Source organism: Pan troglodytes, chromosome 20 (genome assembly GCF_028858775.2).
Source record: "Pan troglodytes isolate AG18354 chromosome 20, NHGRI_mPanTro3-v2.0_pri, whole genome shotgun sequence".
Lineage (NCBI taxonomy): Eukaryota > Metazoa > Chordata > Mammalia > Primates > Hominidae > Pan > Pan troglodytes.
In genome coordinates this window covers 6,841,732-6,868,210 of record NC_072418.2, presented here as the reverse complement: position 1 = coordinate 6,868,210, position 26,479 = coordinate 6,841,732, and the positions used below count along the sequence as shown (strand labels likewise).

General features: G+C 59.6%; 2 protein-coding genes across 9 annotated transcripts in view; one reads left to right on the top strand and one right to left on the bottom strand.

Moving 5' to 3' along the window:
* The first annotated feature begins 35 nt into the window (after nucleotides 1-35).
* PLIN4 (perilipin 4) lies at nucleotides 36-20,743 on the top strand. 5 transcript variants are annotated; one of them, XM_024351198.3, is made up of 9 exons: nucleotides 68-158; nucleotides 936-1,184; nucleotides 4,213-4,280; nucleotides 4,804-4,948; nucleotides 5,822-5,883; nucleotides 8,799-12,453; nucleotides 13,963-14,150; nucleotides 17,966-18,052; nucleotides 18,128-20,743. In XM_024351198.3, exons 3-9 carry the CDS (start codon nucleotides 4,230-4,232, stop codon nucleotides 18,452-18,454), a joined length of 4,515 nt encoding a protein of 1,504 aa, XP_024206966.2. In that variant the 5' UTR covers nucleotides 68-158; nucleotides 936-1,184; nucleotides 4,213-4,229; the 3' UTR covers nucleotides 18,455-20,743. The 5 variants fall into 5 exon arrangements, with proteins under 5 accessions (XP_024206967.2, XP_024206966.2, XP_016790207.2 ...); XM_024351199.3 differs by lacking the exon at nucleotides 936-1,184 and having other exon boundaries at nucleotides 36-158; XM_016934718.3 differs by lacking the exons at nucleotides 68-158; nucleotides 936-1,184 and adding an exon at nucleotides 2,151-4,063.
* HDGFL2 (HDGF like 2) overlaps nucleotides 20,711-26,479 on the bottom strand; it is a 32,335-nt gene continuing 26,566 nt past the window's right edge. For 3 of the 4 annotated variants that reach the window (XM_016934728.4, XM_016934730.4, XM_063801022.1), the window contains exons 11-16: nucleotides 24,883-24,956; nucleotides 24,538-24,608; nucleotides 23,999-24,100; nucleotides 23,208-23,421; nucleotides 21,599-21,725; nucleotides 20,711-21,011 (exon numbers count right to left, since the gene is read on the bottom strand). In XM_016934728.4, the coding sequence (XP_016790217.1) occupies nucleotides 20,912-21,011; nucleotides 21,599-21,725; nucleotides 23,208-23,421; nucleotides 23,999-24,100; nucleotides 24,538-24,608; nucleotides 24,883-24,956 (688 nt within the window). In that variant the 3' untranslated portion in view covers nucleotides 20,711-20,911. The remainder of the gene's footprint in view (nucleotides 21,012-21,598; nucleotides 21,726-23,207; nucleotides 23,422-23,998; nucleotides 24,101-24,537; nucleotides 24,609-24,882; nucleotides 24,957-26,479) is intronic. The other variant, XM_016934729.3, reaches the window with a different exon arrangement.

The window sequence follows — 26,479 nt, the reverse complement described above, 5'->3', positions numbered from 1 at the left end:
CTCAGTCCCAGGGGGCTGGGGGCCACGGAGGTGTGTCACTGCAGAGACATGGAGAAGGGGATGTGTAGAGCCACAGTTCAAGATCTAGAAGAATGGTGCTTCTCTGACCTGCCTGTCATCCTGTCTGGGATCCACCATTACTGCCCAGCCCACGTGGGGTAAGCATTACCACTTAAAATTAGCCGGGCACCATGGCTCATATCGGTAATCCCAGCACTTTGGGAGGCTGAGGTGGGAGGATTGCATGAGCCCAGGAGTTTTGACACCAGCCTGGGCAACATAGGAGACCTTGTCTCTACAAAAAATTTTAAAATGACACATGGTACGAGCCTGTGCCCCAGCTACTCGGGAGGCTGAGGCAGAAGGATCGCTTGAGCCTAGGAAGTTGAGGTTGCAGTGAGCTTTGATCGGTAACCACTCCACTCCAGCCTGGGCAACAGAGCGAGACCCTGTCTCTAAAAATAAACAAGAGCGTTGCCCCTTCGGCCGCATGGAAGCTGTTCTCATCTTGGTACAGGTGAATTTCGTGGAAATTGCAGGGAGCAGAAAAGACGGGGAAGGAGTCAGATGGGGCAGCTCTCTCTCTACCTCCTGGTCCTGCAGGAGCTGGTCTTGCTGTGGTCTCTCCAGCTGCACTGGCCAGGATGGGAAGACAGAGGCAGGGCAAGGGCCATAGGCTGGTCTCGGGGGTTTCCTCCTGTCCTCTGACCGCATTCCTGGCTGCTCTTCCAACTCCCCTGGGGCTGGGCGGGGTGTTGGGAAACCACAGCTTGGTATGGTGAGGTCAGGGTGGCCCCTGACTTCCCTGGGACATAGTCCAGAGGGCAGCTCTGGGATCTCCGACCACTTCCACCAGCCAAATCTACCTCCCTGCTCCTGTTCTGGAACCTCTCACAGGTCCCCACTGCCCACAGACCAAACTCTTCACCTTCCAGCTTCCTCCTCCAGCCTGACCTGGATACTTTGCTCTCTTACCATTGAAGTGGGCACATTCCCACCTCCGGGCCTTTGCTGAGGCTGTGCGGCCACCTGGAATACTCTTTCCACCCCCCATCCGTCCCTCGGACACATCTCATACATCCTCAAGGCCCAGCCTCAATGCCGCCTCCTCCAGGAAGGCTTCCAGGACTCCATCCCAGCCGGATACTTCCCTCCTCCGGTCCTCCACAGGCCACCTTCTCAAGGTTTCTTGCCCTTTCCACCTTGACTTTATAGCCACAGGCAGCCTTGCCGTCTCTTCCCACATGAGGCTGGGGGCTCCTGGCAGGGCCAGGCCTGTTGAAGATGATCAGAACAGCACACAGGGGTAGGCATTTTGGCAGAGGGAACAGCTTAGGGAAAGGCACAGCAGTAGGGAAATCAGTTTCACTGCAGCAGAGGTGAGGAAAAGAGAATGGGTTGAGCTAAGCCCTGGGATTTTTCTTTTCTTTTCTTTTCTTTTTTTTGGGGGGGTGGGGAAGGAGTCTCACTCTGTCACCCAGGCTGGAGTGCAGTGGCGCGATCTCGGCTCACTGCAACCTCCACCTCCCAGGTTCAAGTGATTCTCCTGCTTCAGCCTCCCGAGTAGCTGGGATTCCAGGCGTGTGCCACCACACACAGCTGATTTTTGTATTTTTAGTAGAGATGGAGTTTTGCCATGTTGGCCAGGCTGGTCTCGAACTCCTGACCTCAGGTGATCCACCTGCCTCGGCCTCCCAAGATGCTGGGATTACAGGCATGAGTCACCGTGCCTGGCCCATTAATTCATTTAATTTTTATTTAAAGATATATTTTGGGCAGCCGGGCACGGTGGCTCATGCCTGTAATCCCAGCACTTTGGGAGGCCGAGGCAGGCGGATCACGAGGTCAGGAGATCAAGACCATCCTGCCTAGCACAGTGAAACCCTGTCTCTACTAAAAATACAAAAAATTAGCTGGGTGTGGTGGCGAGTGCCTGTAGTCCCAGCTACTCGGGAGGCTGAGGCAGGAGAATGGCATGAACCCGGGAGGCAGAGCTTGCAGTGAGCCGAGATCGCACCACTGTACTCCAGCCTGGGCGACAGAGCGCGACCCCGCCTCAACAGCTATATATATATATATATATATATATTTTTTTTTTTTCTTCTTTTGAGGTGGGGTCACGCTCTGTCGCCCAGGCTGTTCTCAAACTCCTGTGCTCAAGCCAATGCTCCTGCCTCAGTCTCCCTAAATGCTGGGGTTACAGGGTGAGCCATGGCACCTGGCCTGAGGTGTATATATTTTTTAAAGGGAGAGGAGATCCAGGAAGGCCTCTTTGAGGAAGTGATATTTGAGGAAAGACCTGGAAGGAGGTGAGGGATGTGGGAAAGGGTGCTGGAGGCAAAAGCAACAACCCACACGAAAGCCCTGAGGCAGGGTGTGCGGGGCTAAGCAGGCACAGTCATGTGTGTCTTTGAGGGACTCCTCTGTCCTGGCGTGTTATGGGAACAGTGAAAAGGTCCGTGTGGCTGGAGCAGAGTGAGGAGAAGAAGGAGGGGAAGGTGGGGAGCAGAAGAGGCAGGTTATGCAGGGCCTAGCGGGCTGCAGGAAGGGGACTTGGGCTTTGACCCTGGGCTCCCACCCCGGGGAAGGTGGGAGCCATGGAGGGTGCTGGGCAGAGGAGGGGTAGATCCTGGCTGGGATGTTTATGATCACTTTTTAATTTTTTCTCTCCACACACTGGGCTGTGGCTGCCCTTTGGGAAGGGGAGGGGCACCCAGAGCTCTCCCAGCCACCCTTGGGAAGCACTGGCTGGTAGGAGAGGTTGGGGGACACCCCCCCTTCTGTTCCCCCACTGTTTGGCAAACACAGTGTCGGCTCCAAGGAGACAGACGGCCTGGGAATCATCAGATCCTGTGGCTGGACCCTCCCTCCTCCCAGCCCAGTGTCCAGAGCTACCCATGGGGTCTGCCCTCTCACCCCCAATAACACAGGGCTAGGAACCCTGTCTCAGGGGCAGGTAGGAGGGGGACACAGCCCAGGGTGGGCGTTACAGCCATTCCTCTGCCCACCCACCCACAGACAGCCCAGCACATAGGCTGGGCTCAGCACGAAGGTTCTGGGTCTGGGTTTGAATCCCGTCCTCACCACCTCCTGGAACAGGAGGGTCTGGGTTTGAATCCCGTCCTCACCACTTCCTGGAACAGGACGCCTCCTCCAGGGAGCCTCCCTGGGTTGGCCCAAGCCCCCCAGGCTGGGTTTCCACTCCTATGGTGCCCCCAGCTTGGCTGGTGCTCCATCTTGGTCTGCGTTTTGGCCCAAGTCCCTTCTGGAGAGTGATGGGCTCCCCTCCACACTGAGGACACCCCCTGCTCCTTGCCGAGACTCCGAGACCCCGCTTCTGCCTGGGTAACGCGAAGGCAGCATTTGTTCAGTGCATGACCTCATCTCACAGAGGCTCACAACCACTCTCTGTGTTGCTCCATTGAGCCAAACGTGTATTAAGCGCCAAATGTATGCCAGGCACTGTTCTGTGGGCGGAAGAGGGTGCCCTGTGGGAACCTGCAGGGAAGGTGTTCCAGGCAGAGGGCAGAGGGCACAGCCCGTGCAGAGGCCCTAAGGCAGGACCGTGCCAGGTGCGCTGGAGGCATAGCGAGGAGGCCTGTGTGGCTGGGATGAAGCAAGCGAAGGAGGAAGCTGGGGGAGATGAGAGCAGAGAAGAAGCTGGACGTTACGGGATGTGGTGCGGAGTACGAGAGAGAAAACTGAGGCAAAAAGATGGTAACTGGCCAAGGCATCCTGGTGCAGCAGGGATTTGAACTACACCCACCTCGTGGATGGAACTGGAGGCTCAGGGGCCCGGGAGGGGAGCCCAGCTGGCCTGTGAGCCACTCAGCCTGATGCAAGCTGTGGGCAGGGAACAGGGGAAAGGTGCTGGGCCCGGGCCCACGCTGGGCTGGGCAGGTGGCCATGTGACCGTCCAGGCCACCTCCCCCGGGCCCATTGGCCGCCTGCCCCTGCTGGCTGGGCCTGCGCCTGCCCCGGACCCTATAAGGCCAGGGAGCTGAGGGTAGAGCCAGCTGCCAGCCGGGCTGGTCCGTCCTCCAGGGGACCCCGTGCAGTCCAGGTGAGCGGGGCCGCGTCTGCTTCGGTGACACCAGGGTGAGGCCAGGCCTGCAGGTGGGTGTCAGGGCTGCTCAGGCTTTCAGTGGGGAGTGGGTGTGGGATGGGAGGCTAGGGAACCCCCATTCACGCACCTTCTCTGCCCCCTTCCAGCTTCTCACGTTCTCACTATGTCTGCTCCAGACGAAGGGAGACGGGATCCCCCCAAACCGAAGGGCAAGGTAAAGAGAGGAAATGGAGCAGATTCTTGCTGGGGCCTGGAGATGCCCCAGAGCCGGGGAAGGTGACCTCCACAGTCCTGGGGTCTCGAATCTGGAGAGGGGCTTCCCTGGTGGGCTGGCGGGGGCGGTCTGGGAGCCATGATGCCAATCCCTTCCTTTCTGACCCAAGCTGGAGGCGGGGGACCCACGCAGACCTCGACACCTTCCCCAGCAAGTGACCTTGGGCCGGCCTCAGCTCCGCCCCTCTCTGAGCCTCAGTTTCCCCATCTGTGCAGTGGGGATCCTGGAAGGAAAAGGTCTTTGGAGATCGGGTAGACGATCTTTTTCTCTGTGTATGGGAGGCAGGCTGAGTCTGCCCATTGCCCAGGTGTGGAAATTGAGGCTGAGTGGCTGAAATACTTTCCTGAGGTCACCCAGGAGCAAGGGGCCGGGGCGGCATTGGGCTGATCAATCGATGCTTCCTCCGACCCGTCCCTGCCGAGGCTTGGCCCGCTCATCCTGCACACCCCCCGCCCCCATGCAGACCCTGGGCAGCTTCTTTGGGTCCCTGCCTGGCTTCAGCTCTGCCCGGAACCTGGTGGCCAACGCACATAGCTCAGCGAGAGCCCGGCCGGCCGCTGACCCCACAGGAGCGCCTGCTGCCGAGGCTGCCCAACCACAGGCTCAGGGTGAGTGGCTGGCCCAGCTGGGGGCGTGGGGGGACTCTACACATGGACCTGGGAGAAGGAGCTCCCCGGGCAGGGACTTCCAGCCATCTGGGGAGTCCTCCATATTTGTCTGTGTGCTCTCATCAGACACCAGGACATCTTGTGGTGGATGGGGAAACTGAGGCATAAATATGGGGGGTGAGTGGCCGAAGGTGGCTTTCAACCCAGCCTGTCTCCCTGCAATGCCCCCCACTCAGTCCCTCGGCCGTTCCCCCACCCTGCACCCCGTTTCTGATGCACCGTGGCCCAGGCTGGGTGCTCTGCCCATCTGAGCTTATCAGAGTGAGATCCAGACTCCCAGGGAGGAGCAACAGCTCCCCTGGGGTCACACAGCCCAGGGGCTCCCCAGCCTCCTGTGGCTCAGCTTGGGCGATCAGGGACGGTGACAGGGAACCCAGGGTTGGGGCAGCCGCCTGAGCTGGGCCTCTCTCTGGGCCCAGAGCCCCAGGCAGCTGACTTCTGCTCCACATGCCTTGGCCTGGTGATAGGCAGCAGGCAGCTGCGGTGGAGGCGGGGCGGGCTGGGCAAGGGGCTGCTCCTCCACCCCAGGCTGTATGAACCCCGGGACTCAGGGTGGGTGTCCACCCAGCAGAGGAAGTTCCACAGAGCCCTACTTCAGGGAACAGCAGCCCTGGGCTTGGGGGGATCCCCCAGCGGAGTTGGGGGTGACCAGGTCTGGCTGGTAGCCGTGGATGTCACCTCCTGCTGTCCCTGGCGGGGTAGCTGAAACATTCCTGACCTTTCAGGCCGTGCCTGGCTATTGTGCAATGGGCGGCCGGGTAGATGGTTCTAACTGCATCCCTCACCCTCCCTGACCGGCCCCTGTCCCCACAGTGGCTGCCCACCCGGAGCAGACAGCCCCATGGACGGAGAAGGAGCTGCAACCTTCGGAAAAGGTGAGAGGATGTGCAGGGCAGGGTCTGATGTGGCAGGAGCCCTGGGGGTGCCCCCTCCTGGGACATTTCAGTTCCTGCTATCTGGGGGGCTGCTCCCTCCTGGGACATTTCAGTTCCTGCTATCTGGGGGGCTGCTGTGGGCCTGAGGGAAGGCAGACAGCCTGGGGATCCCAGGTGGAGCTTCCCCTCTGAGCCTCTATTTCCACATCTGTGAAATGGGTGCAGTGCTACCCCACTCTAATCACGTAAGGTTCCAGTGTACACAGGGCTGTGCCTGGCAAGATGAGACCAAAGCGACAGCAGCGTAAGCACTTTATTTCTTCTACTTTTATTTTTTGAGATGCAGTTTTGCTGTTTCACCCAGGCTGGAGTGCAGTGGCACAATCTCAGCTCACTGCAACCTCTGCCTCCCAGGTTCAAGCGATCCTCCTGCCTCAACCTCCTGAGTAGCTGGGACTACAAGTGCTCACCGCCATGCCCAGCTAATTTTTGTATTTTTAGTAGATACGGGGTTTCACCATGTTGGTCAGGCTGGTCTCCAACTCCTGACCTCAGGTGATCCACCCACCTCAGCCTCCCAAAATGCTGGGATTACAGGCATTAGCCACTGTGCCTGGCAAGAGGATCTGTTTTAATCAGCATTTTCCAGACGAGGATATTAGCTCAGAGAGGGCATGTGGCTTGCCTAAGGCCACACAGCGAGTGTCAGGAGCAGGAGAGGGTAAAAAGCTGGGACTTGAACCTGGGTCTCTCCAACTACAGGGCCCAAGGTGCCCACCTGAGCCAAAGCTGGGAGATGTTCTGAGAATACAATTTCAGGGCTTCTCAACCTCAGTACTGTGGATATTTGGGGTTGGATCATTCTCTGGGGTGGGGCCATCCTGGGCACTGCAGGGTGCCGAGCAGCATTCCTGGTCTCCACCTACTCCATGCCAGGAGCGTCCCCAAGTTGTGACAACTACAGATGTCTCCAGACATCACCCAGTGCCCCCTGGGGGCAGAATCACCCAGTTGAAAACTACTGAATTAAAATAGCACCTTGGCCGGGCACGGTGGTTCACACCTGTAATCCCAACACTTTGGGAGGCTGAGGCAGGCAGATCGATTGAGCTCAGGAGTTTGAGACCAGCCTGGCCAACATGGTGAAACCTCATCTCTACTAAAAATACAAAAATTAGCTGGGCATGGTGGTGCACACCTGTAATCCCAGCTACTCAGGAGGCTGAGGCAGAAAAATTACTGAACCCAGGAGGCAGAGACTGCAGTGAGCCGAGATCTCGCCACTGCACTCCAGCCTGAGTGACAGAGTGAGACTCTGTTTCAAAAAACAAACAAACAAAAAAAGTAGCACCTCACAGGTACACCCGAGAGTTAGAACTCCTAGGCCATCATCATCTTCATTCATTTTTGTGTTTTTTAATTTTTTTTTATCTTTTGAGACAGTCTCGCTCTGTCAACCCAGGCTGGAGGGCAATGGCACGATCTCGGCTCACTGCAGTCTCTGCCTCCTGGGTTCAAGCGATTCTCCTGCCTCAGCCTCCAGAGTAGCTGGGATTACAGGTGCCTGCCACCATGCCTGGCTAATTTTTGTATTTTTAGTAGAGACAGGGTTTCACCATGTTGGTCAGGCTGGTCTCGAACTCTTGACCTCAGGTGATCCACCTGCCTCGGCCTCCCAAAGTGCTGGGATTACAGGCGTGAGCCACCGTGCCCGGCCTGTTTTTTTTTAAAGATGGGGTCTCACCATTGCCCAGGCTGCTCTTAAACTCGTGGGCTCAAGCAATCCTCCCGCCTTAGCCACCCATAGTGCTGGGATTATAGGCATGAGCCACTGTGCCCAGCCTGAATATATTATTATTATTATTATTATCATCATCATTATCATTATTATTTGAGACAGAGTCTCGCTCTTTCACCCAGGCTGGAGTGCAGTGGCGCGATCTCGGCTCACTGCAAGCTCCGCCTTCCCGGGTTCATGCCATTCTCCTGCGTCAGCCTCCCGAGTAGCTGGGACTACAGGCGCCCACCACCACACCCGGCTAATTTTTTGTATTTTTTAGTAGAGATAGGGTTTCACTGTGTTAGCCAGGATGGTCTCGATCTCCTGACCTCATGATCTGCCCGCCTCGGCCTCCCAAAGTGCTGGCATTACAGGCGTATATTATTATTTTTGAGACAGAATCTCATGTTGTTGCCCAGGCTGGAGTACAGTGGTACGATCATATCTCACTACTGCCTCAACCTCCTGGGCTCAAGCGATCCTCCCACCTCAGCTTCCCAAATAGCTGGGACTACAGGTGTGCCCCCCGCCCAGCCAGTTGTTAAAATTTTGTAGAGACTGGGTCTTGTTTGGTTGCCCAGGTTGATCTTAAACTCCTGGGCTCAAGTGATCCTCCCACCTTGGCCTCCCAACATGCTAGGATTGCAGGCATCAGCCATCACACCCAGCCTGGATATAATGATTTTAATAAGCAATTTAGTCTCCCTGGTGTCCCTAGGACACCAGGCTCAACATTTGCCATGAATGGAGAATAAGCAAGAGGAACAGAAATGTAACCGTAGGACCTGCGCTGAGTCCAGGCCTGGGGACCTTGGCTGAGTCCAAGCCTGGGACGTGCTGTCATGGACGAGGCCTGCCTGCAGCTGGGAAAGGGGGTGCGTGAGAATGGAAGAGGCTGGCGCTGTGACCTCATGACGACTTCATCCCGGAGAGCCAGGGTGCCACGCCACAGCCCGATGAATGTCTGGCTGACCGGGGTCGGGGTGAGGAGGAAGCAGCTTGCTTTTTGAGGAGGTGGGGCCTCTGGGTGCCTGCAGTTCCTTGCCCCAAAGCACACTAGGGGGCTGGGCTGGCAGACATCAGGGTGGAGTACGCCTCTCAGTCCTTCTCTGGATCCACCTGTGTCCTTTCTCAGCAGATGGTGTCCGGGGCCAAAGACCTGGTGTGTTCCAAGATGTCCAGGGCCAAGGATGCCGTGTCCTCCGGGGTGGCCAGCGTGGTGGATGCGGCTAAGGGAGTGGTCCAGGGAGGCCTGGACACCACTCGGTCTGCACTCACGGGCACCAAGGAGGCGGTGTCCAGCGGGGTCACAGGGGCCATGGACATGGCTAAGGGGGCCGTCCAAGGGGGTCTGGACACCTCGAAGGCTGTCCTCACTGGCACCAAGGACACGGTGTCCACTGGGCTCACGGGGGCAGTGAATGTGGCCAAAGGGACCGTACAGGCCGGTGTGGACACCACCAAGACTGTGCTGACTGGCACCAAAGACACAGTGACTACTGGGGTCATGGGGGCAGTGAACTTGGCCAAAGGGACTGTCCAGACTGGCGTGGAAACCTCCAAGGCTGTGCTGACCGGCACTAAAGATGCTGTGTCCACTGGGCTCACAGGGGCAGTGAATGTGGCCAGAGGAAGCATTCAGACCGGTGTGGACACCGGTAAGACTGTCCTAACAGGTACCAAGGACACCGTCTGTAGTGGGGTGACCAGTGCCATGAATGTGGCCAAAGGAACCATCCAGACCGGCGTGGACACCAGTAAGACTGTCCTAACAGGTACCAAGGACACCGTCTGTAGTGGGGTGACCGGTGCCATGAATGTGGCCAAAGGAACCATCCAGACCGGCGTGGACACCACCAAGACTGTCCTAACTGGCACTAAGGACACTGTCTGCAGTGGGGTGACCGGTGCCGTGAACTTGGCCAAAGGGGCCATCCAGGGGGGCCTGGATACCACCAAGTCTGTGGTCATGGGTACGAAAGACACGGTGTCCACTGGGCTCACAGGGGCAGCGAATGTGGCCAAGGGGGCCGTGCAAACTGGGCTGAACACAACCCAAAATATTGCAACAGGTACAAAGGACACTGTCTGCAGTGGGGTGACTGGTGCCATGAACTTGGCCAGAGGAACCATCCAGACAGGCGTGGACACCACCAAGACCGTTCTAACCGGTACCAAGGACACTGTCTGCAGTGGGGTCACTGGCGCTGCGAATGTGGCCAAAGGGGCCGTCCAGGGGGGCCTGGACACTACAAAGTCTGTCCTGACTGGCACTAAAGATGCTGTGTCCACTGGGCTCACAGGGGCTGTGAACGTGGCCAAAGGGACCATCCAGACCGGCATGGACACCACCAAGACTGTCCTAACCGGCACCAAGGACACCGTCTGCAGTGGGGTGACCAGTGCCGTGAACGTGGCCAAAGGGGCCGTCCAGGGGGGCCTGGACACCACCAAGTCTGTGGTCATAGGTACAAAAGACACGGTGTCCACTGGGCTCACGGGGGCAGCGAATGTGGCCAAGGGGGCTGTCCAGACAGGTGTAGACACAGCCAAGACCGTGCTGACCAGCACCAAGGACACAGTGACTACTGGGCTCGTGGGGGCAGTGAATGTCGCCAAAGGGACCGTCCAGACAGGCATGGACACCACCAAGACTGTCCTAACCGGTACCAAGGACACCGTCTACAGTGGGGTCACCAGTGCCGTGAACGTGGCCAAAGGGGCTGTGCAAACTGGGCTGAAAACGACCCAAAATATCGCGACAGGTACAAAGAACACCTTTGGCAGTGGGGTGACCGGTGCTGTGAATGTGGCCAAAGGGGCCGCCCAGACAGGTGTACACACAGCCAAGACCGTGCTGACCGGTACCAAGGACACAGTCACTACTGGGCTCATGGGGGCAGTGAATGTCGCCAAAGGGACTGTCCAGACCGGTGTGGACACCACCAAGACTGTCCTAACCGGTACCAAGGACACCGTCTGCAGTGGGGTGACCGGTGCCGCGAATGTGGCCAAAGGGGCCGTCCAAGGGGGCCTGGACACTACAAAGTCTGTCCTGACTGGCACTAAAGACACTGTGTCCACTGGGCTCACAGGGGCTGTGAAGTTGGCCAAAGGGACTGTCCAGACCGGCATGGACACCACCAAGACCGTGCTGACCTGTACCAAGGACACCGTCTACAGTGGGGTGACCGGTGCTGCGAATGTGGCCAAAGGGGCCGTCCAAGGGGGCCTGGACACTACAAAGTCTGTCCTGACTGGCACTAAAGATGCTGTGTCCACTGGGCTCACAGGGGCTGTGAAGTTGACCAAAGGGACTGTCCAGACCGGCATGGACACCACCAAGACCATGCTGACCGGTACCAAGGACACTGTCTGCAGTGGGGTCACCGGTGCCGTGAACGTGGCCAAGGGGGCTGTGCAAACTGGGCTGAAAACGACCCAAAATATCGCAACAGGTACAAAGAACACCCTTGGCAGTGGGGTGACTGGTGCTGCGAATGTGGCCAAAGGGGCCGTCCAGGGGGGCCTGGACACTACAAAGTCTGTCCTGACTGGCACTAAAGATGCTGTGTCCACCGGGCTCACAGGGGCTGTGAACTTGGCCAAAGGGACTGTCCAGACCGGCATGGACACCACCAAGACTGTGTTAACTGGTACCAAGGACACCGTCTGCAGTGGGGTGACCGGTGCTGTGAACGTGGCCAAGGGGGCCGTCCAGACGGGTGTAGACACGGCCAAGACCGTGCTGACCGGCACCAAGGACACAGTCACTACTGGGCTTATGGGGGCAGTGAATGTCGCCAAAGGGACCGTCCAGACCGGTGTGGACACCACCAAGACTGTCCTAACCAGTACCAAGGACACTGTCTGCAGTGGGGTGACCGGTGCTGCGAATGTGGCCAAAGGGGCCGTCCAAGGGGGCCTGGACGCTACAAAGTCTGTCTTGACTGGCACTAAAGACACCGTATCCACTGGGCTCACAGGGGCTGTGAACTTGGCCAAAGGGACTGTCCAGACCGGCGTGGACACCACCAAGACTGTCCTAACCGGTACCAAGGACACCGTCTGCAGTGAAGTTGCTGGTGCCATGAATGTGGCCAAAGGGACCGTCCAGACAGGTGTGGACACAGCCAAGACGGTGCTGAGTGGCGCTAAGGATGCAGTGACTACTGGAGTCATGGGGGCAGTGAATGTGGCCAAAGGAACCGTGCAGACCGGCGTGGACACCTCTAAGGCTGTGCTCACGGGTACCAAGGACACTGTCTGCAGTGGGGTTACCGGTGCCATGAGCATGGCCAAAGGGGCCGTCCAGGGGGGCCTGGACACCACCAAGACAGTGCTGACCGGAACCAAAGATGCAGTGTCCGCTGGGCTCATGGGGTCAGGGAATGTGGCGACAGGGGCCACCCACACTGGCCTCAGCACCTTCCAGAACTGGTTACCTAGTACCCCCGCCACCTCCTGGGGTGGACTCACCAGTTCCAGGACCACAGACAATGGTGGGGAGCAGACTGCCCTGAGCCCCCAAGAGGCCCCGTTCTCTGGCATCTCCACGCCCCCGGATGTGCTCAGTGTAGGCCCGGAGCCTGCCTGGGAAGCTGCAGCCACTACCAAGGGCCTTGCGACTGACGTGGCGACGTTCACCCAAGGGGCCGCCCCAGGCAGGGAGGACACGGGGCTTTTGGCCACCACACACGGCCCCGAAGAAGCCCCACGCTTGGCAATGCTGCAGAATGAGTTGGAGGGGCTGGGGGACATCTTCCACCCCATGAATGCGGAGGAGCAAGGTGAGGGGACGCCTGGGTTCATGGGTCCCTGAGGCAGGCACAGCTGCTAGCAGGCCCTTGACTGTTTTTTGTTTTGTTTTGTTTTTGAGAGAGTCTTGCTCTGTTGCCCAGGCTGGAGTGCAGTGGCGTGATCTCGGTTCACTGCAAGCTCCGCCTCCCGGGTTCATGCCATCCTCCTGCCTCAGCCTCCCAAACAGCTGGGACTACAGGCGCCCACCACCACGCCCGGCTAATTTTTTGTATTTTTAGTAGAGACAGGGTTTCACTGTGTTAGCCAGGATGGTCTCAATCTCTTGACCTCATGATCCGCCCGCCTCAGCCTCCCAAAGTGCTGAGATTGCAGGCGTGAGCCACCACGCCCAGCTGGACCCTTGACTTTTTTTTAAAAAATGTATTTATTTGGTTTGTTTCAGATGGGGGTCTCCCTATGTTGCCCAGGCTGGTCTCAAGCTCGTGGGCTCAAACGATCCTCCTGCCTCAGCCTCCCAAAGTGTTGGGATTACACGTGAGAGCACCCGGCCCTTTTTCATTTTTTTAGAGACAAGGTCTTGCTCTGTCACCCACACTGGAGTGCAGTGGTGCGTTCACTACAGCCTCAATCTCTCGGGCTCAAGTGATCCTCCTGCTGCAGCCTCTCAAGTAGCTAGGACCACCATGCCCGGCTATGTATTTTTTTGTATGTTTTTTGTCTCTCTATGTTGCCCAGGCTGGTCTCAAACTCTTGGGTTCAAGTGATCCTCCAGCCTCAGCCTCCCAAAGTGCTGGGATTACGGGCATGAGCCACCATACCCAGCTTCATTTGACTTTTATTTTTACTTATTTATTTTTGAGGCAGAGTCTCACTCTTGTCGCCCAGGCTGGAGTCCAGTGGCAGTGTCAGCACACTGCAACCTCCACACTTCCTGGGTTCAAGCGATTCTCCTGCTCAGCCTCCCGAGTAGCTGCGATTATAGGCGCCCGCCACCACACCCGGCTAATTATTATTATTATTTTATATTTTTAGTAGAGATAAGGTTTCACCATGTTGGCCAGGCTGGTCTCGAGCTCCTGATCCCAGGTGATCCACCCGCCTTGGCCTCCCAATGTGCTGTGATTACGGGCGTGAGCCACCGCGCCTGGCCTCACTTAACTTTTTTTTTTTTTTTTTTTTGAGACAGAGTCTCGCACTCTTACCCAGGCTGGAGTGCAGTGGCGCCATCTCCGCTCACTGTAAGCTCCGCCTCCCGGGTTCACGCCATTCTCCTGCCTCAGCCTCCCGAGTAGCTGGGACTACAGGCACCCGCCACCATGCCCGGCTAATTTTTTGTATTTTTAGTAGAGATGGGGTTTCACCGTGTTAGCCAGGATGGTCTCGATCTCCTGACCTCGTGATCCCCCCGCCTCGGCCTCCCAAAGTGCTGGGATCACAGGCGTGAGCCACCGTGCCCGGCCCTCACTTGACTTTTATAAAGTCCAAGCCCTGACGCCCTGAGGGGCTTCCGGGACTGAGCAGTGCACCTTCCTTTCCAGCTCAGCTGGCTGCCTCCCAGCCCGGGCCAAAGGTGCTGTCGGCGGAACAGGGGAGCTACTTCGTTCGTTTAGGTGACCTGGGTCCCAGCTTCCGCCAGCGGGCATTTGAACACGCGGTGAGCCACCTGCAGCACAGCCAGTTCCAAGCCAGGGACACTCTGGCCCAGCTCCAGGACTGCTTCAGGCTGGTAAGAGCTTCCCCCTGCTGCTGCCCCGTCCCCAGGGCACTTCTTAGAACCCCTGCCCAGGAGTCACCCAGCTGCAGATACTGACTGAGCGCCTAGGAGATGATGCTGTCAGCGTCACCAATGGTCATGGGTCTGTACTCATGGGGCCTAACTCCTGGCAAGGGGGACGGAGCTAGATCAGATCCTTAAAGACAGCGGGTAGGCCGGGTGCGGTGGCTCACGCCTGTAACCCCAGCAATTTGGGAGGCCGAGGCGGGTGGATCACTTGAGGTCAGGAGTTCGAGACCAGCCTGACCAACACAGAGAAATCCCGTCTCTACTAAAAATACAAAAATTGGCTGGGAGTGGTGGCAGGCGCCTGTAATCCCAGCTACTTGGGAGGCTGAGGCAGGAGAATCTGGGAGGCGAGGTTGAACCCGGGAGGCGGAGGTTGCAGTGTGCCAAGATGGTGCCACTGCACTCCAGCCTGGGCGACAGAGCAAGACTCTGTCTCAAAAAAATAAAGACGGTGGGGACACAAAGACAGCAAAACAATCTGTGTGCAGAGGGGGATGTGGGCTGGGCAGGAAGGCCGTCCCTCTGGGCCCTGTCCTGCCCGATGGGGGGACAGCTGTGCAAAGCCCCCAAAAGCAGGGACAGGACAGCAAGCTACCGGGGAGCAAGCTGGGTGTGTTCGGGGAATGGAAAGGCGGCGCTGTGGCTGGGGAAAGTGAAGCCAGGATGGGATCCAGGGAGCCCGCAGGGCCTGGGGCTGCAACGCACGCAGGAAAGGACCCAAAGCAACATGACTCGGATGCATCCAGGGGTCATGCACCCTGGCCAGAGTCGTCCACCCCTCCCACTGGCCCCGCTCTCTTCCTCTGGCCTAGGTTCTCCCCTTTGGCAATGTGGACCTTGGGGCCGGATCGTGCTCTGGGGTGGGATCATCCTGGTCCCTGCAGGGAGCTGAGCAGCGTCCCTGGCCTCCAGTCTCCCTGTCCCCAGTCCTGAGGGCCAACATTTCCTCTAGAAGCTGTTGTGCAGCCCGGGAGGCAGAAATCTCACAGGACTGCTCTAGGGGTTTGTGTTTTGGAGACAGTGAGACAGGGTCTTGCTCTGCCACCCAGGCTGGACTACAGTGGCTTGATCATGGCCCACTGCAGCTTCAACCTACTGGGGTCAAGAGATCCTCCCACCTCAGCCTCCCAAGCAGCTGGACAACTGGCATGCACCACCACGCCCAGCTACTATTTGTTGTATTTTTAGTAGAGATTAGATTTTGCTATGTTGCCCAGGCTGGTCTTAAACTCCTGGGTTCAAGTGATCCTCCTGCCTCAGCCTCTGGGTGCACACTACCAAACCTGGTTAAATTTTTTGTAGAGATGGGGCCTCCCTATGTAGCCCAGGCTGGTCTTGAGCTTCTGCGCTCCAGCGATCCTCTTGCCTTGGCCTCCCAAAGTGCTGGGATGACAGGCGTGAGCCACCGTGCCCAGCAGTCACAGGTTTTACATGTTGGTGGACAGTAGTCCCACCCCGGCGGGCCGTGAGAAACCTTGAGATGCTGCCCTCGGTCAGGATTCCTGGCATGCAGCCCAGGCCACTGTGTTTTCAATCAACATCCGGGGTCTGTGACAAGCCGCAGTTTGAGGGTCTAACCCAGGGTTCTCAGTGTGGATGACCTGCCTCCAGGGGACACTAGTCCATGTCTGGGGACATCTGTGGTTGTCACAACTGGGGGAAGCCCCTGGTGGAGAGTAGGGACGCTGCTCAGCACCCTGCAGTGCCCAGGGTGGCCCCACCCCAGAGAACCATCCGGCCCCCGTGTCCACAGTGCCAAGGGCAAGTCTGTCCTAGGGACCCTCAGGACACCTCATGTCACTGGCCACCCCCAGGTGCACAGTCGCTGCCGTGCCTCTGGCACGCGGTACAATGGCGCAGTTGGAAGGCGTTCCTGTAAACGCCATGGAGGAATGAAGGAATGGGCCCACCCTCGCGGCATGCTGCAAGCAGCTGATCACAAAGCATTTTCCCACCTTTGAATGCTCACAGCAAAGTAGCCTGGGCCAGAACTCAACCCAGGCACTCTTCAGAAGGGGAGAGGGAGGCCACAGGAAGAGAAGAGTTTTGCTCAGGGCCACGCGCGAAGGATGCTGGGCTGGGAAATGGGATGTGGTGTGTGACTCATCATGTCTCACTTGTTCCTTTAAGTGCTACTGAAGACCCTGGATATCCAGGCCTGCCCTTGGTGGGTGGGGGGGCGCCATGGTTGGGGAAGACAATTCACAGATGAATATATAGGGCGTCGCGTTGGATGATGCTTGGAAAACGGAACATGTACCAGGATAAGGAAGTGGCTGTGCTGGGGCTGGTCACCCTGAAGAGGGGACACTTGAAGTCAGGTCTAAATGACAGAGAGGGAATGCGTCAGAATGGGCAGGAGTGTGATCTGAGCAGAGGGCACGGCCTGTGCAAAGGCCCTGGGGCAGGACTGTCCCGGCATGTTGGAGGAATAGGAAGGAGGCCTGGGAGGCTGGAGCCGAGTGAGGAGGGGATGGGGCAGGTTGGGCCGGACCTGGGCTTCAACCCCAAGGGAGTTGGGAGCCCTGGAGGGCTCTGGGCAGAGGAGCGGCCTGATCCAAGGTGGGTTTCATTTAAAAGGATCACTCTGATGGGGGAGGTCAGGCCACCGGGTGGGGGCGAGGGCCAGAGGAGACAGTGGGACGTAAACCCAGGCAAGTGCTGCCGGGCCTCAGGAGTCACGCTGTGGTGGTGAGAAGTAGCTGGGCTCTGGGTGTTTCGAAGTCAGAGCTGCCCGGGTCCGATGTGGGAGGTGAGAGAAGACCCCAAGAGACCCCTGAGGCTTGTAACCTGAGCAGACAAGGAGAGCAGGGGGGCTGAGGGGAGGCCGGGCGGGTTGCAGAGTGGATATTAGGAGCCTGGCCTTGGACAGGGTGAGGGGAGATGCCTGGTGGGCACCGAGGGGACGCGTCTGCATATGCAGCTGGCTTCAGGTCTCTAGCACTGGCGCGGCGAGGGCTGGGAGGGCGACAGCAATCTGGAGTCGATATTTTGACGGCGTGCCGCATCCCTACCAGCCATTGAGATGACGAGGAAGATGGGGCCCTGTGGACAGGGTGGGGCGTGGGTGCCACGTGCTGGGGACACAGCAACAACGAGGACAGAGTCCTGAGTGTTCCCCTGCCGGGGGCGGATAAACACCAAGTCAATGAACACCAAAGCCGCACGCTGTGCTCCCGAGGAGAGGGGCAGATGTGACGGGAGGGACTGGGGCTGCCACACCATGGGCCGGGAAGGTCTCACCAAGGGTCACCTGGAGCTGAGGCTGAACGCGGGCCTTGTGAAGGGCCCGGGAAGCAGGCTCCCGGCTGAGTGGGCTGTGTGTGCAAAGGCCCTGGGGCAGAAGCCTGCTGGAGTGGCCGGAGGGCAGAATGGAGCCAGTGTGGCCTCAGTGGAGACAGCAGTGGGGTGCCATGGGAGATGAGGCCAGAGGTATCCCAGGGGCCAGCCCACCAAGGCCATGGTGAGGAGCTGGGTTTTATCTTAAGGGTACTGGGCAGCCACAGGTTTAGGGGTGAGGAGTGACACGACCCCACAGACACTGTGTTACGTGCGCTCCCTGATGACCTCATGGGGAAGTTTGAACTATTGCCTCTTTCTGCAAGACAGCACGCCCACTGTGGTGCAACTGACTTGGAACTCGTGGCCTTTCTCCCAGGACTGTGAATGTGCCCAGGTCCCTGGGGGAGGGGGAGGTGGGGGTTGTGAAAGGTCATTTGCCAAGAAGCCATCATTTCCCCACTGTACTCTCTCTCCAGATTGAAAAGGCCCAGCAGGCTCCAGAAGGGCAGCCATGTCTGGACCAGGGCTCAGGTGCCAGTGCAGAGGACGCTGCTGTCCAGGAGGTGGGTCTGGCACAGGGCTAGGGTCCCCCCACCCCGCCCATGGGTCTCCACTCACCTTGCGCCTTCCTCCCACAGGAGCGGGATGCCGGGGTTCTGTCCAGGGTCTGCGGCCTTCTCCGGCAGCTGCACACGGCCTACAGTGGCCTGGCCTCCAGCCTCCAGGGCCTGCCCGCCAAGCTCCAGCAGCCAGTGGGGCGGGCACGGCACAGCCTCTGTGAGCTCTATGGCATCGTGGCCTCGGCCGGCTCTGTAGAGGAGCTGCCCGCAGAGCGGCTGGTGCAGAGCCACGAGGGTGTGCACCAGGCTTGGCAGGGGTTAGAGCAGCTGCTGGAGGGCCTACAGCACAATCCCCCGCTCAGCTGGCTGGTAGGGCCCTTCGCCTTGCCCCCTGGCGGGCAGTAGCTGTAGGAGCCTGCAGGCCCGGCGTGGGGTCGCCCTGCTCTGTCCAGGGAGGAGCTGCCTCAGAACTTTCTCCCCGCCCCCAAACCTGGACCGGTTCCCTAAAGCCCTAGACCTTTGGGGCTGCAGCTGGCTGAGCGCCGAGGGGCTGCGGAGGCAGTGACCTTAACTGAGCCACCGCACGCCCTGCTCCGGGCCTGCCTGCATCTCCCACCTCCTCCCCAGCGCTGCCTGCCCTCTCGGAGCCTGGGGTCACTCAGACCACCAGCCAAGAGCCTTCCCTTGAAGTCCCCAAGCAAGCACTGCAATTAGGAAAGAGAAAAAGCAGCGTGCCCAGCCTGGAAGGGCATCCGTTTGCCTCGCTAGCAACCCTTTTATATCTAGCAGGGCTCTTCCAGTCCTGCAGCACGGGCCCCCAGCTATCAGCGGTGCAGGCAGTGCTGTGGCATCCCAGGCTCTGGGCAGCTCTGTTCTCATGCTGAAAGTGGGTCTCCGGCCTTAGCACACCTTGAGGGTCTTAAGAACCACATTCCCTCATAGTAGAAGGTACTAGAAAAAGCGACACTGCCATCATCATCCCAAGGCAGGCTGCTACTGCCTTTGCTGACCCCCGGGGTGGCCTCACGGTGGGGACAAAGCTGCCAGGAGCCACAGCAGCCACAGCTGGGGCTTTGCACCAGCCTGGCTTGAGACTGAACAGTTTGCAGGGGGTGGGGGGTGCAAAAAACAAGCAAACAGGCTGCTTCTGCCTCCAGCCGCCCACCACAGGCCTGCCCCAGGCACCTGGGGCTCTGAGGCCCCTGGGGAGGCTGGGCCCAGCAGCTGCCCCTGGAGAACACAGACAAAGGACTTCCCCGCAGGGAACTGTGCCCTATGGAGGGATCAGACAGGGCTGGGAACAGCCACAGAGGCTGCGTGCCTATGACACAGCCCCTCCTCCGCTGCACACTCCCCCTGGGTCCTCAGGCCCACCCAAGCGCCGGGCTGCAGAGGAAGCGGGGCTGGGGAGGCTGCAGGCATCAGAGAGACTGGTGGTGGCGGACCCACCCGCCGGGCAAGGCCGCCGGGCCCCGTGCTCTCAGGCTAGCCCAGGTCGTGGAGCCTGGCAGGCTCAGGTCGGGTGTGAGACGTGCCGTGGCTGCGCTCAGTCCAGCGGGGAGGAGCCGTTCAGCCCGGCCTCCCCAGGAAGCCATATCCCCACTCGCCCGGTAAGAGAACCTTGCCGTCCCCTTTCCATGCTCTCCTAGGACACGAGCCCAGGAACCCCAGACCCAGGGGGAGGAAGGGTGGAGGGGCCCCAGGGGTCACCGTGTGCACCAGGGGCCGTGAGGGGCCGGGGCATTCAGCTCAGCTCTGAACCGGGGAAGCTGGCACGGCAGGGACAGCCTCGGGTGACGGGCCGTGAGAGGGGACGGGTCAGGAGCCTTCCCAAGCCTTCTCCTCAGCCCGACACCCATGGCCATCGGAGGCTAGGATGCCAGACACAGCCATTTGCAGAAATCAGGCACAGTGACTGCAGCTCACGTCCAGCCAACCAAGCATGGGGCCGCAGCTCAGGAAGTCCCTTCCCGCCACACCACAGCCTAATTATTTCTTACTGGGACGGAGGCAACTCGGCTACGCTGGGCAGGACGACAAACACGAGACGCCACTGTGGAATGAGCAACTTCGGAGCACGGGGTGACTTGCTTGGGACCGTGCCCACGTGACAGCCCCTTATGCAGAGGAGGAAAGAGAAGCCCCGAGTGGGAGGGGAACCTGTCCAAAGTCACACGGTGCATGGGTGACACAGCTGGGGTGAGTCGAGGCTGGCCCCTGAGGCCCATGCTCCCTGAACGCTGGAGACCACTGTCGGCTAGCAGCGGCCCTCAGGGAAGGCCTGGTCTCCCCCCTCCCAGCCTAGCCTCACGGACCCTCGCCCTCCCCACATCTGACCTGCTCACCTGCCTGGACCCTGGGCTGCCAGATGCAGGAAGCATCAAACCCCCCAGGCTCGTGGGTGCGGGGCAGGGCCCAGGCAGCACAGCTTAGATGCCCTGGTTTGTCCCTCTTGTCTCCTGCGAAGAGCTTGCTCCCGCCCAGCTCTCCTGCCACTGGCCTTTCAGGGTTGGGCTGGGCCCAGAGTGCCTTTTAGTCGCTTCTCACGGTGGCCCGATGGCTCAACCCAGTCCCAAATGGGCCCAGTGACACTGCCGACTGCTCCCCAGCTCAGGCCCCCACTGCACCAGCAATGCTAGAAAACCAAGCCAATAAAAGTGATTTCTTTTTTCATTAAAAAACCCTTTATAGTCATTTCATGGTGGTTGGAAATCACAGAAATTAGGCAGAAAAAAAAAACCCAAGGGAACAAATACAAACAGCACAGCGTTCCCCACAGTTCTCCGCTCTGCTCTCCTGCGAGCCGGGGAAAGAGAGGGGCAGCCTGAGCTTGGGCGGGGGCTGGGCCTGGCTGCCCGCGGCTCAGCTCTCCTCGTCCAGGGCCTCCGAGTCCCCCCGTGCCCTCTCACGCTCCTGCCGGTCGCTCCCAGGCCTGTCCAGGTCGGGACCCTCCCGTATGCTGCTGGTGGAAACAGCAAAGGCGGTGTGAGGATGCCCTCCCGCCCCTGCCCTGCCTGTAGGGCGGTTGGGTGGGATGGGCACCAAGGAGTGTACCCCCGTTGTGGCACCTGAGGCTCGAGTGCCGCCCTCCTATCTGCCTGTCTTCTGCCACTAGAGACCACAACCATCTCCAGGGTCCCCACGCTGGCGCCAGCCAGGCATAGCACAAGGCAGCTGCTGGGTAAGCGAGTGACTCCACTGAGCCTTGTACCAGACAGCAGCCCACAGTGATGGGCACTGGCACTGTCAGATAGCCGGGTGCCTGTGCTCGGGGCCTACCTGGGCCACCCTGGAGGCTCGGCAAGAAGCCACCTTCCCAGGAGGCCGGGGGCAGGCAGCTCAAAGCCCTGGAGCTGCCTCTGTAGGGGCCGCTGGAAGTGCCAGCCAGCGGGGCCCTGGGGTCAGCTGTGAGGGTGGGAGGCCCGAGTAAGGATGACATCCCTGGGACCCATCCCAGAGGGACTGGCACAGGAGGAGCGGCTCGGACCCAGGGTGCGCATCACACCGCTGCCGCTCAGGAGTCCAAACCCCACGGCCCGGGACACTCACTCGTGCAGGTCTTCAGAGGAGCCACACCTTGGCCCCTCCTCCGAGTCCCGACCCTCCTCGTGCTCCTTGTCCTCTGTGCTCTCCCCCTTCTGCGATGTGGCCTCGCCATTCACTGGGGCTGAGAGATCTGGGTGGGACAGAGGGGTCACAGGACACTGCTGGGCTCCAGCTGGGAACCCCAGAACCCTTCCCTGTCAAGGACTGGACCAGGGGCCAAGCTGAGCGCCATGGGTGACACATGCCCATCCACCTGGACCCCGGCACCTGCTGTCCAGTCTGCAAGCTCCTGACATGGGATGCTGCAGCCAGCCCCAGCCCGAGCCACACTGGTCTGCAGAACTGGGGGCCCAGGAAATGAGGGAACATGGGCAGCCCTGAGAAAAGCCCACAGCAGCCTGGGAAAGACAAAGGAAGACGAGGTCGGGCACGGGGGCTCACAATCCCAGCACGTGGGAGGCCGAGACGTGAGGCTCACTTGAGCCCAGGAGTTCAAGACCAGCCTGAGCAACATGCCAGCAACCCTGTCTCTACAAAAAATACAAAAATTAGCACGTCCTGGCCGGGCGCAGTGGCTCACGCCTGTAATCCCAGCACTTTGGGAGGCCGAGGAGGGCGGATCATGAGGTCCAGAGATTGAGACCATCCTGGATAACACGGTGAAACCCCATCTCTACTAAAAAATACAAAATATTAGCCAGGCGTGGTGTTGGGTGCCTGTAGTCCCAGCTCCTCGGGAGGCTGAGGCAGGAGAATGGCGTGAACCCAGGAGGCGGAGCTTGCAGTGAGCCAAGATCACGCTACTGCACTCCAGCCTGGGGGACAGAGCAAGACTCCGTCTCAAAAAAAAAAAAAAAAAAAAAAAATTAGCAGGGCGTAGTGGTGTAGGCGTACAATCCCAGCTCCTCAGGAGGCTGAGGTGGAGGATGGCTTGCGCCCAGGAAGTCAAGGTTGCAGTGAGCTGTGATTGTACCACTGCACTCCAGCCTGGGGGACAGAGCGAGACCCCATCTCAGAAAAAAAAGAAAAAAGAAAAAAAAGACACTAGCCTTCGGCTGCCCCCTGGGCCGCAAAGCCCCATCCCAAGCTCGCCCATTCCATCTCCAAAGGGCTGCTCTGAGCACCCGTAATGGGGCCATGTCAGCCCAGTAGCCCCACAGCCAGCAGCCCCGAGGGTCACACCCCATCTCCTGTCGGCCCACCAGGCAAGCAAGGGCACCTGAGGCCTTCGCCCCCGAGCCTCCACCGACTGCCTCTCTGAACAATGCCCCACTCTTTGCCGCCGCTGCACAGAGCCACCCGCTCTCTGGGCATCCCAGGGTTGGAGACGGTGGAGGCGTGTGCTGTCATGCACTGTCCCCGTCACCCCTCTGGCGTGAGCCCCAAGTTGCCTGCATGCTGGCTGCCTGGCACACGGTAGGACCTGAATGCCCCTCACTGGCTGCCCCAGGGATTAAAGCCGGGTCTGCACGGAGACCCCAACAGGACATGACACTCTGGCGGGTTTGGGGCAGAGAGTAGAGCTGTGCTCCCCTTCTGGAATGTTCTGCAAAGCATCTGTTTCTTCAGCTGAGGAGACTGAGGTTCAGGGCCCACCCCACCCGCCCCTCACCGGTGCTGGGCTTGTCCTCCGCCTTCTCCTGGGGGGCCTCCTCCCCGGCCAGCTCCTCCCCGGCCAGCTTCTCCTCGGCCTTCTCCTTCTCCATCCCAGCCTTGTTCGCTTTCTGCACCGCCTCGATCTTTGGGCCGAGGACCCGCGACTTGAGCCGGGTATAAACTTCTGCCGCCTTCTCCATTACGTCCTTGTTCGCTTTGTAACGGCGAATCTGGCCACCAAGAGAAGAGGCCTGGCTCACCCAAGTGCAGCGGCCCTAGCCCCGGCTCTGAACCCCCCGCCCCAGCAATGCGCCCCTCCCGCAGCCCCTCCCGGGAGCACAGCTCTGTGCAGCAGGCATTTCTTTTTTTTTTTTTTTGAGACAGAGTCTCGCTCTGTCACCCAGGCTAGAGTGCAGTGGTGCGATCTCGGCTCACTGCAACCTCTGCCTCCCAGCTTCAAGCAATTCTCCTGCCTCAGCCTCCTGAGTAGCTGGGATTACAGGCGTGCGCCACCACGCCTGGCTAATTTTTGTATCTTTAGTAGAGATGGGGTTTCACCATGTTCGTCAGGATGGTCTTGATCTCCTGACCTCGTGATCTGCCCGCCTCGGCCTCCCAAAGTGCTGGGATTACAGGCGTGAGCCACCACGCCTGGCAAGCACCAGGCATTTCTACCCAGCAGCCCACGGCCTCCTCGCTGACCCAGGGCTGTCCCGACAGGAACCTGCTGGGGGCCTGGGCTCCCGGGCAGGCACCTGCTCCCAGCTCCCCCGACTGCACCCTGCGTCTCTGATTCCCCCGCCATACCTTCTTCAAGGTGGCCACCACGTCTGTGTTCTTCTGGAGGATCTGAGAGGTCACCTGCAGGGTTCCCAGCTCCTCTAGGGCATTCAGGCACCTCTTCACGTCCTGTAGGGTGGGGTGGGAGTGAGGGAGACGGCCTGGCCGAGGGATCCCCAGGGGTCCCAGGGCCCCGATGGGTGGAGGAAGACATCCTGGGCTCTCCTTGAGGGGAGCTGAATCTGCAGAACAGCTCCCCCCAGCCCCCGTCCAGTTGACGGGGAACTCCAGGGATAGCCAGATACTTGGGGTCCCAGGTACGTGGGGGTTGGTCCTGGGGGCCTCCACACACCACCTGCCGGGAAAGCTGGGTGCTGCATGTCAGGACCAGCTCCCCCAGGGCCCTTGGCCAGGAGACCCCATGCGCTCACTAGCAACCGGAACAGACTACTGGCCCACCCACCTGCAGGACCCCGGCTTTGCCTCAGTTTCCCAAGACGTCTAAGGGAGCCCGGCAGGGAGGTGGCAGCGGGGACTGCTTGGCTCACAGGCCCTGAGGGTCTTACCGGGCTGTCGACCTTTAGGGCAAACTTGATCTCACTGTGCAGCTTCTGCAGCTTCTCCTCCACGGAGGGCTCTGGGCCAGGAGAGAGAGCACCGTGTGGGCCCAGGCAGGGCCACAGGGGGCCAGCTGCTCAAGGGCAGGAGCCTCAGAGCCTCTGGAGGAGTTGTCATGGGGGCCCCAGGTCTGCAGGCTCAGCCCCCACCCCTGGAGGCACCACCGGCCAGGCCGGCCGGGGATGTGCTGAGCACCCTCTCTAGGGACAGGCGGGACAGGCCGGCCATGCCACGGCTGTCCCCGTTCCCCTCGGCGAACTCAGTGTGGGCAGTGCTGGGCAGCCAGGCCTCACCTTTCTTCTTCTCTACCTTCCTGTCCATCGAGAAGCCCTCGGACCGCTTCCGGGTCCGCTCCACCTTCACGGGCCTGTGGAGAAGTGCTCCCCTCAGTCGGGCCCCGTCACCGGCACTCTGCCACTGAGGGGCTGGCGCCTGAGGGGGTGGACCCAAACCCACTGCAAAGGAAACCTTTGGGAGGCCCTGGGAGCTAAGCTGGGAAACGGGAGGCCCTGCCACAGCCTAGGCCTAGGGCAGACCAGGGCAGCCACAGGCTCGAGCTGCCCAGATACAAGCCTTTTCCCGAGTTCTCATGAAATCCCAGGATTCTTTTCCTCGTTCACATGGCCAAGGGCTGGCTTTGTCTACCAGAGTCAGCGAGCTAGGAAAAGGCCCTCAAGGGTGACACGCGTGCAGGAGAGAGGCCCATTGCTGAGGCTCGGTGCCATGTGCTGCTCTGTACCCCGCCACTGCCATACCGGCCTGCGGAATTCTCATGGGCAGGTTTGCCCACTCAAGGCCATTTAGAAAGTGGGCTGGGGGACCAAGCACGGTGGCTCACGCCTGTAATCCCAGCACTTTGGGAGGCCGAGGCAGGGGGATCATGAGATCAGGAGATAGAGACCATCCTGGCCAACACGGTGAAACCCCGTCTCTACTAAAAATACAAAAAATTAGCCGGGCGTGGTGGCACACACCTGTAGTCCCAGCTACTTTGGAGGCTGAGCTAGGAGAATCGCTTGAACCCAGGAGGCAGAGGTTGCAGTGAGCTGAGATGGCGCCACTGCACTCCAGCCTGGGCCACAGAGCAAGCCCAAGACTCTGTCTCAAAAAACAAAAACAAAAACAAAAACAAAAAAACGTGGGCTGCAGCCAGGCACGGTGGCTCACACTTGTAATCCCAGCACTTTGGGAGGCCAAGGTGGGCAGATCACAGAGTCAGGAGATCGAGACCAGCCTGGCCAACAAGGTGAAACCCCGTGTCTACTAAAGCAACAAAAATTAGCCGGGCGTGGTGGCGGGTGCCTGTAATCCCAGCTACTCGGGAGGCCTGAGGCAGGAGAATCGCTTGAACCCGGGAGGCGGAGGTTGCAGTGAGCTGAGATCGCGCCACTGCACTCCAGCCTGTGCAAAAGAGCGAGAACAAGACTCCATCTCAAAAAAAAAAAAAAAAAAAAAAAAGTGAGCTGGGAGACAGGCTCTGTCTGCCCATCACACGGGGACCAAGATGCAAACCCCTAGGCCGGGGTGCAGTTTCTCCCTCCTCCTCTGCTTGTGGACATTGGGGATGGACTGTTCTCTGGGATGGGTCATCCTGGGCACTACAGGGCGCTCAGCAGCGTCCCCAGCCTCCACCCGCTCCATGCCAGGAGCACCCCCCAGTCATGACAACCACAGATGTCCCCGGACGTGGCCCAGTGTCTCTGGAGGCGGGATCACCCTGGAGGAGACCCCTGGGCTGGGCAAAGATCCCACTCCCGCAGCAGCGATTCCTACGCAGCCCACACAACCCGAGGACCAGGAACTTCAACCGGGTCCAGCTCCAAGGCTGAACTCAGAGGTGGGGCTGCCCCTGTGAGGGGTGAGGGTTGTGGGGTGATGCGGGGTGCGGGG

What these genes read in the sequence shown, in the direction of transcription:
- PLIN4 (XM_024351199.3), top strand. Translation starts at nt 4,230, where the DNA reads ATGTCTGCTCCAGACGAAGGGAGACGGGATCCCCCCAAACCGAAGGGC. An exon ending in CCCCCAAACCGAAGGGCAAG is followed by an intron (nt 4,281 to 4,803) that starts GTAAAGAGAGGA and finishes GCCCCCATGCAG; the next exon opens with ACCCTGGGCAGCTTCTTTGG. An exon ending in TGCCCAACCACAGGCTCAGG is followed by an intron (nt 4,949 to 5,821) that starts GTGAGTGGCTGG and finishes CTGTCCCCACAG; the next exon opens with TGGCTGCCCACCCGGAGCAG.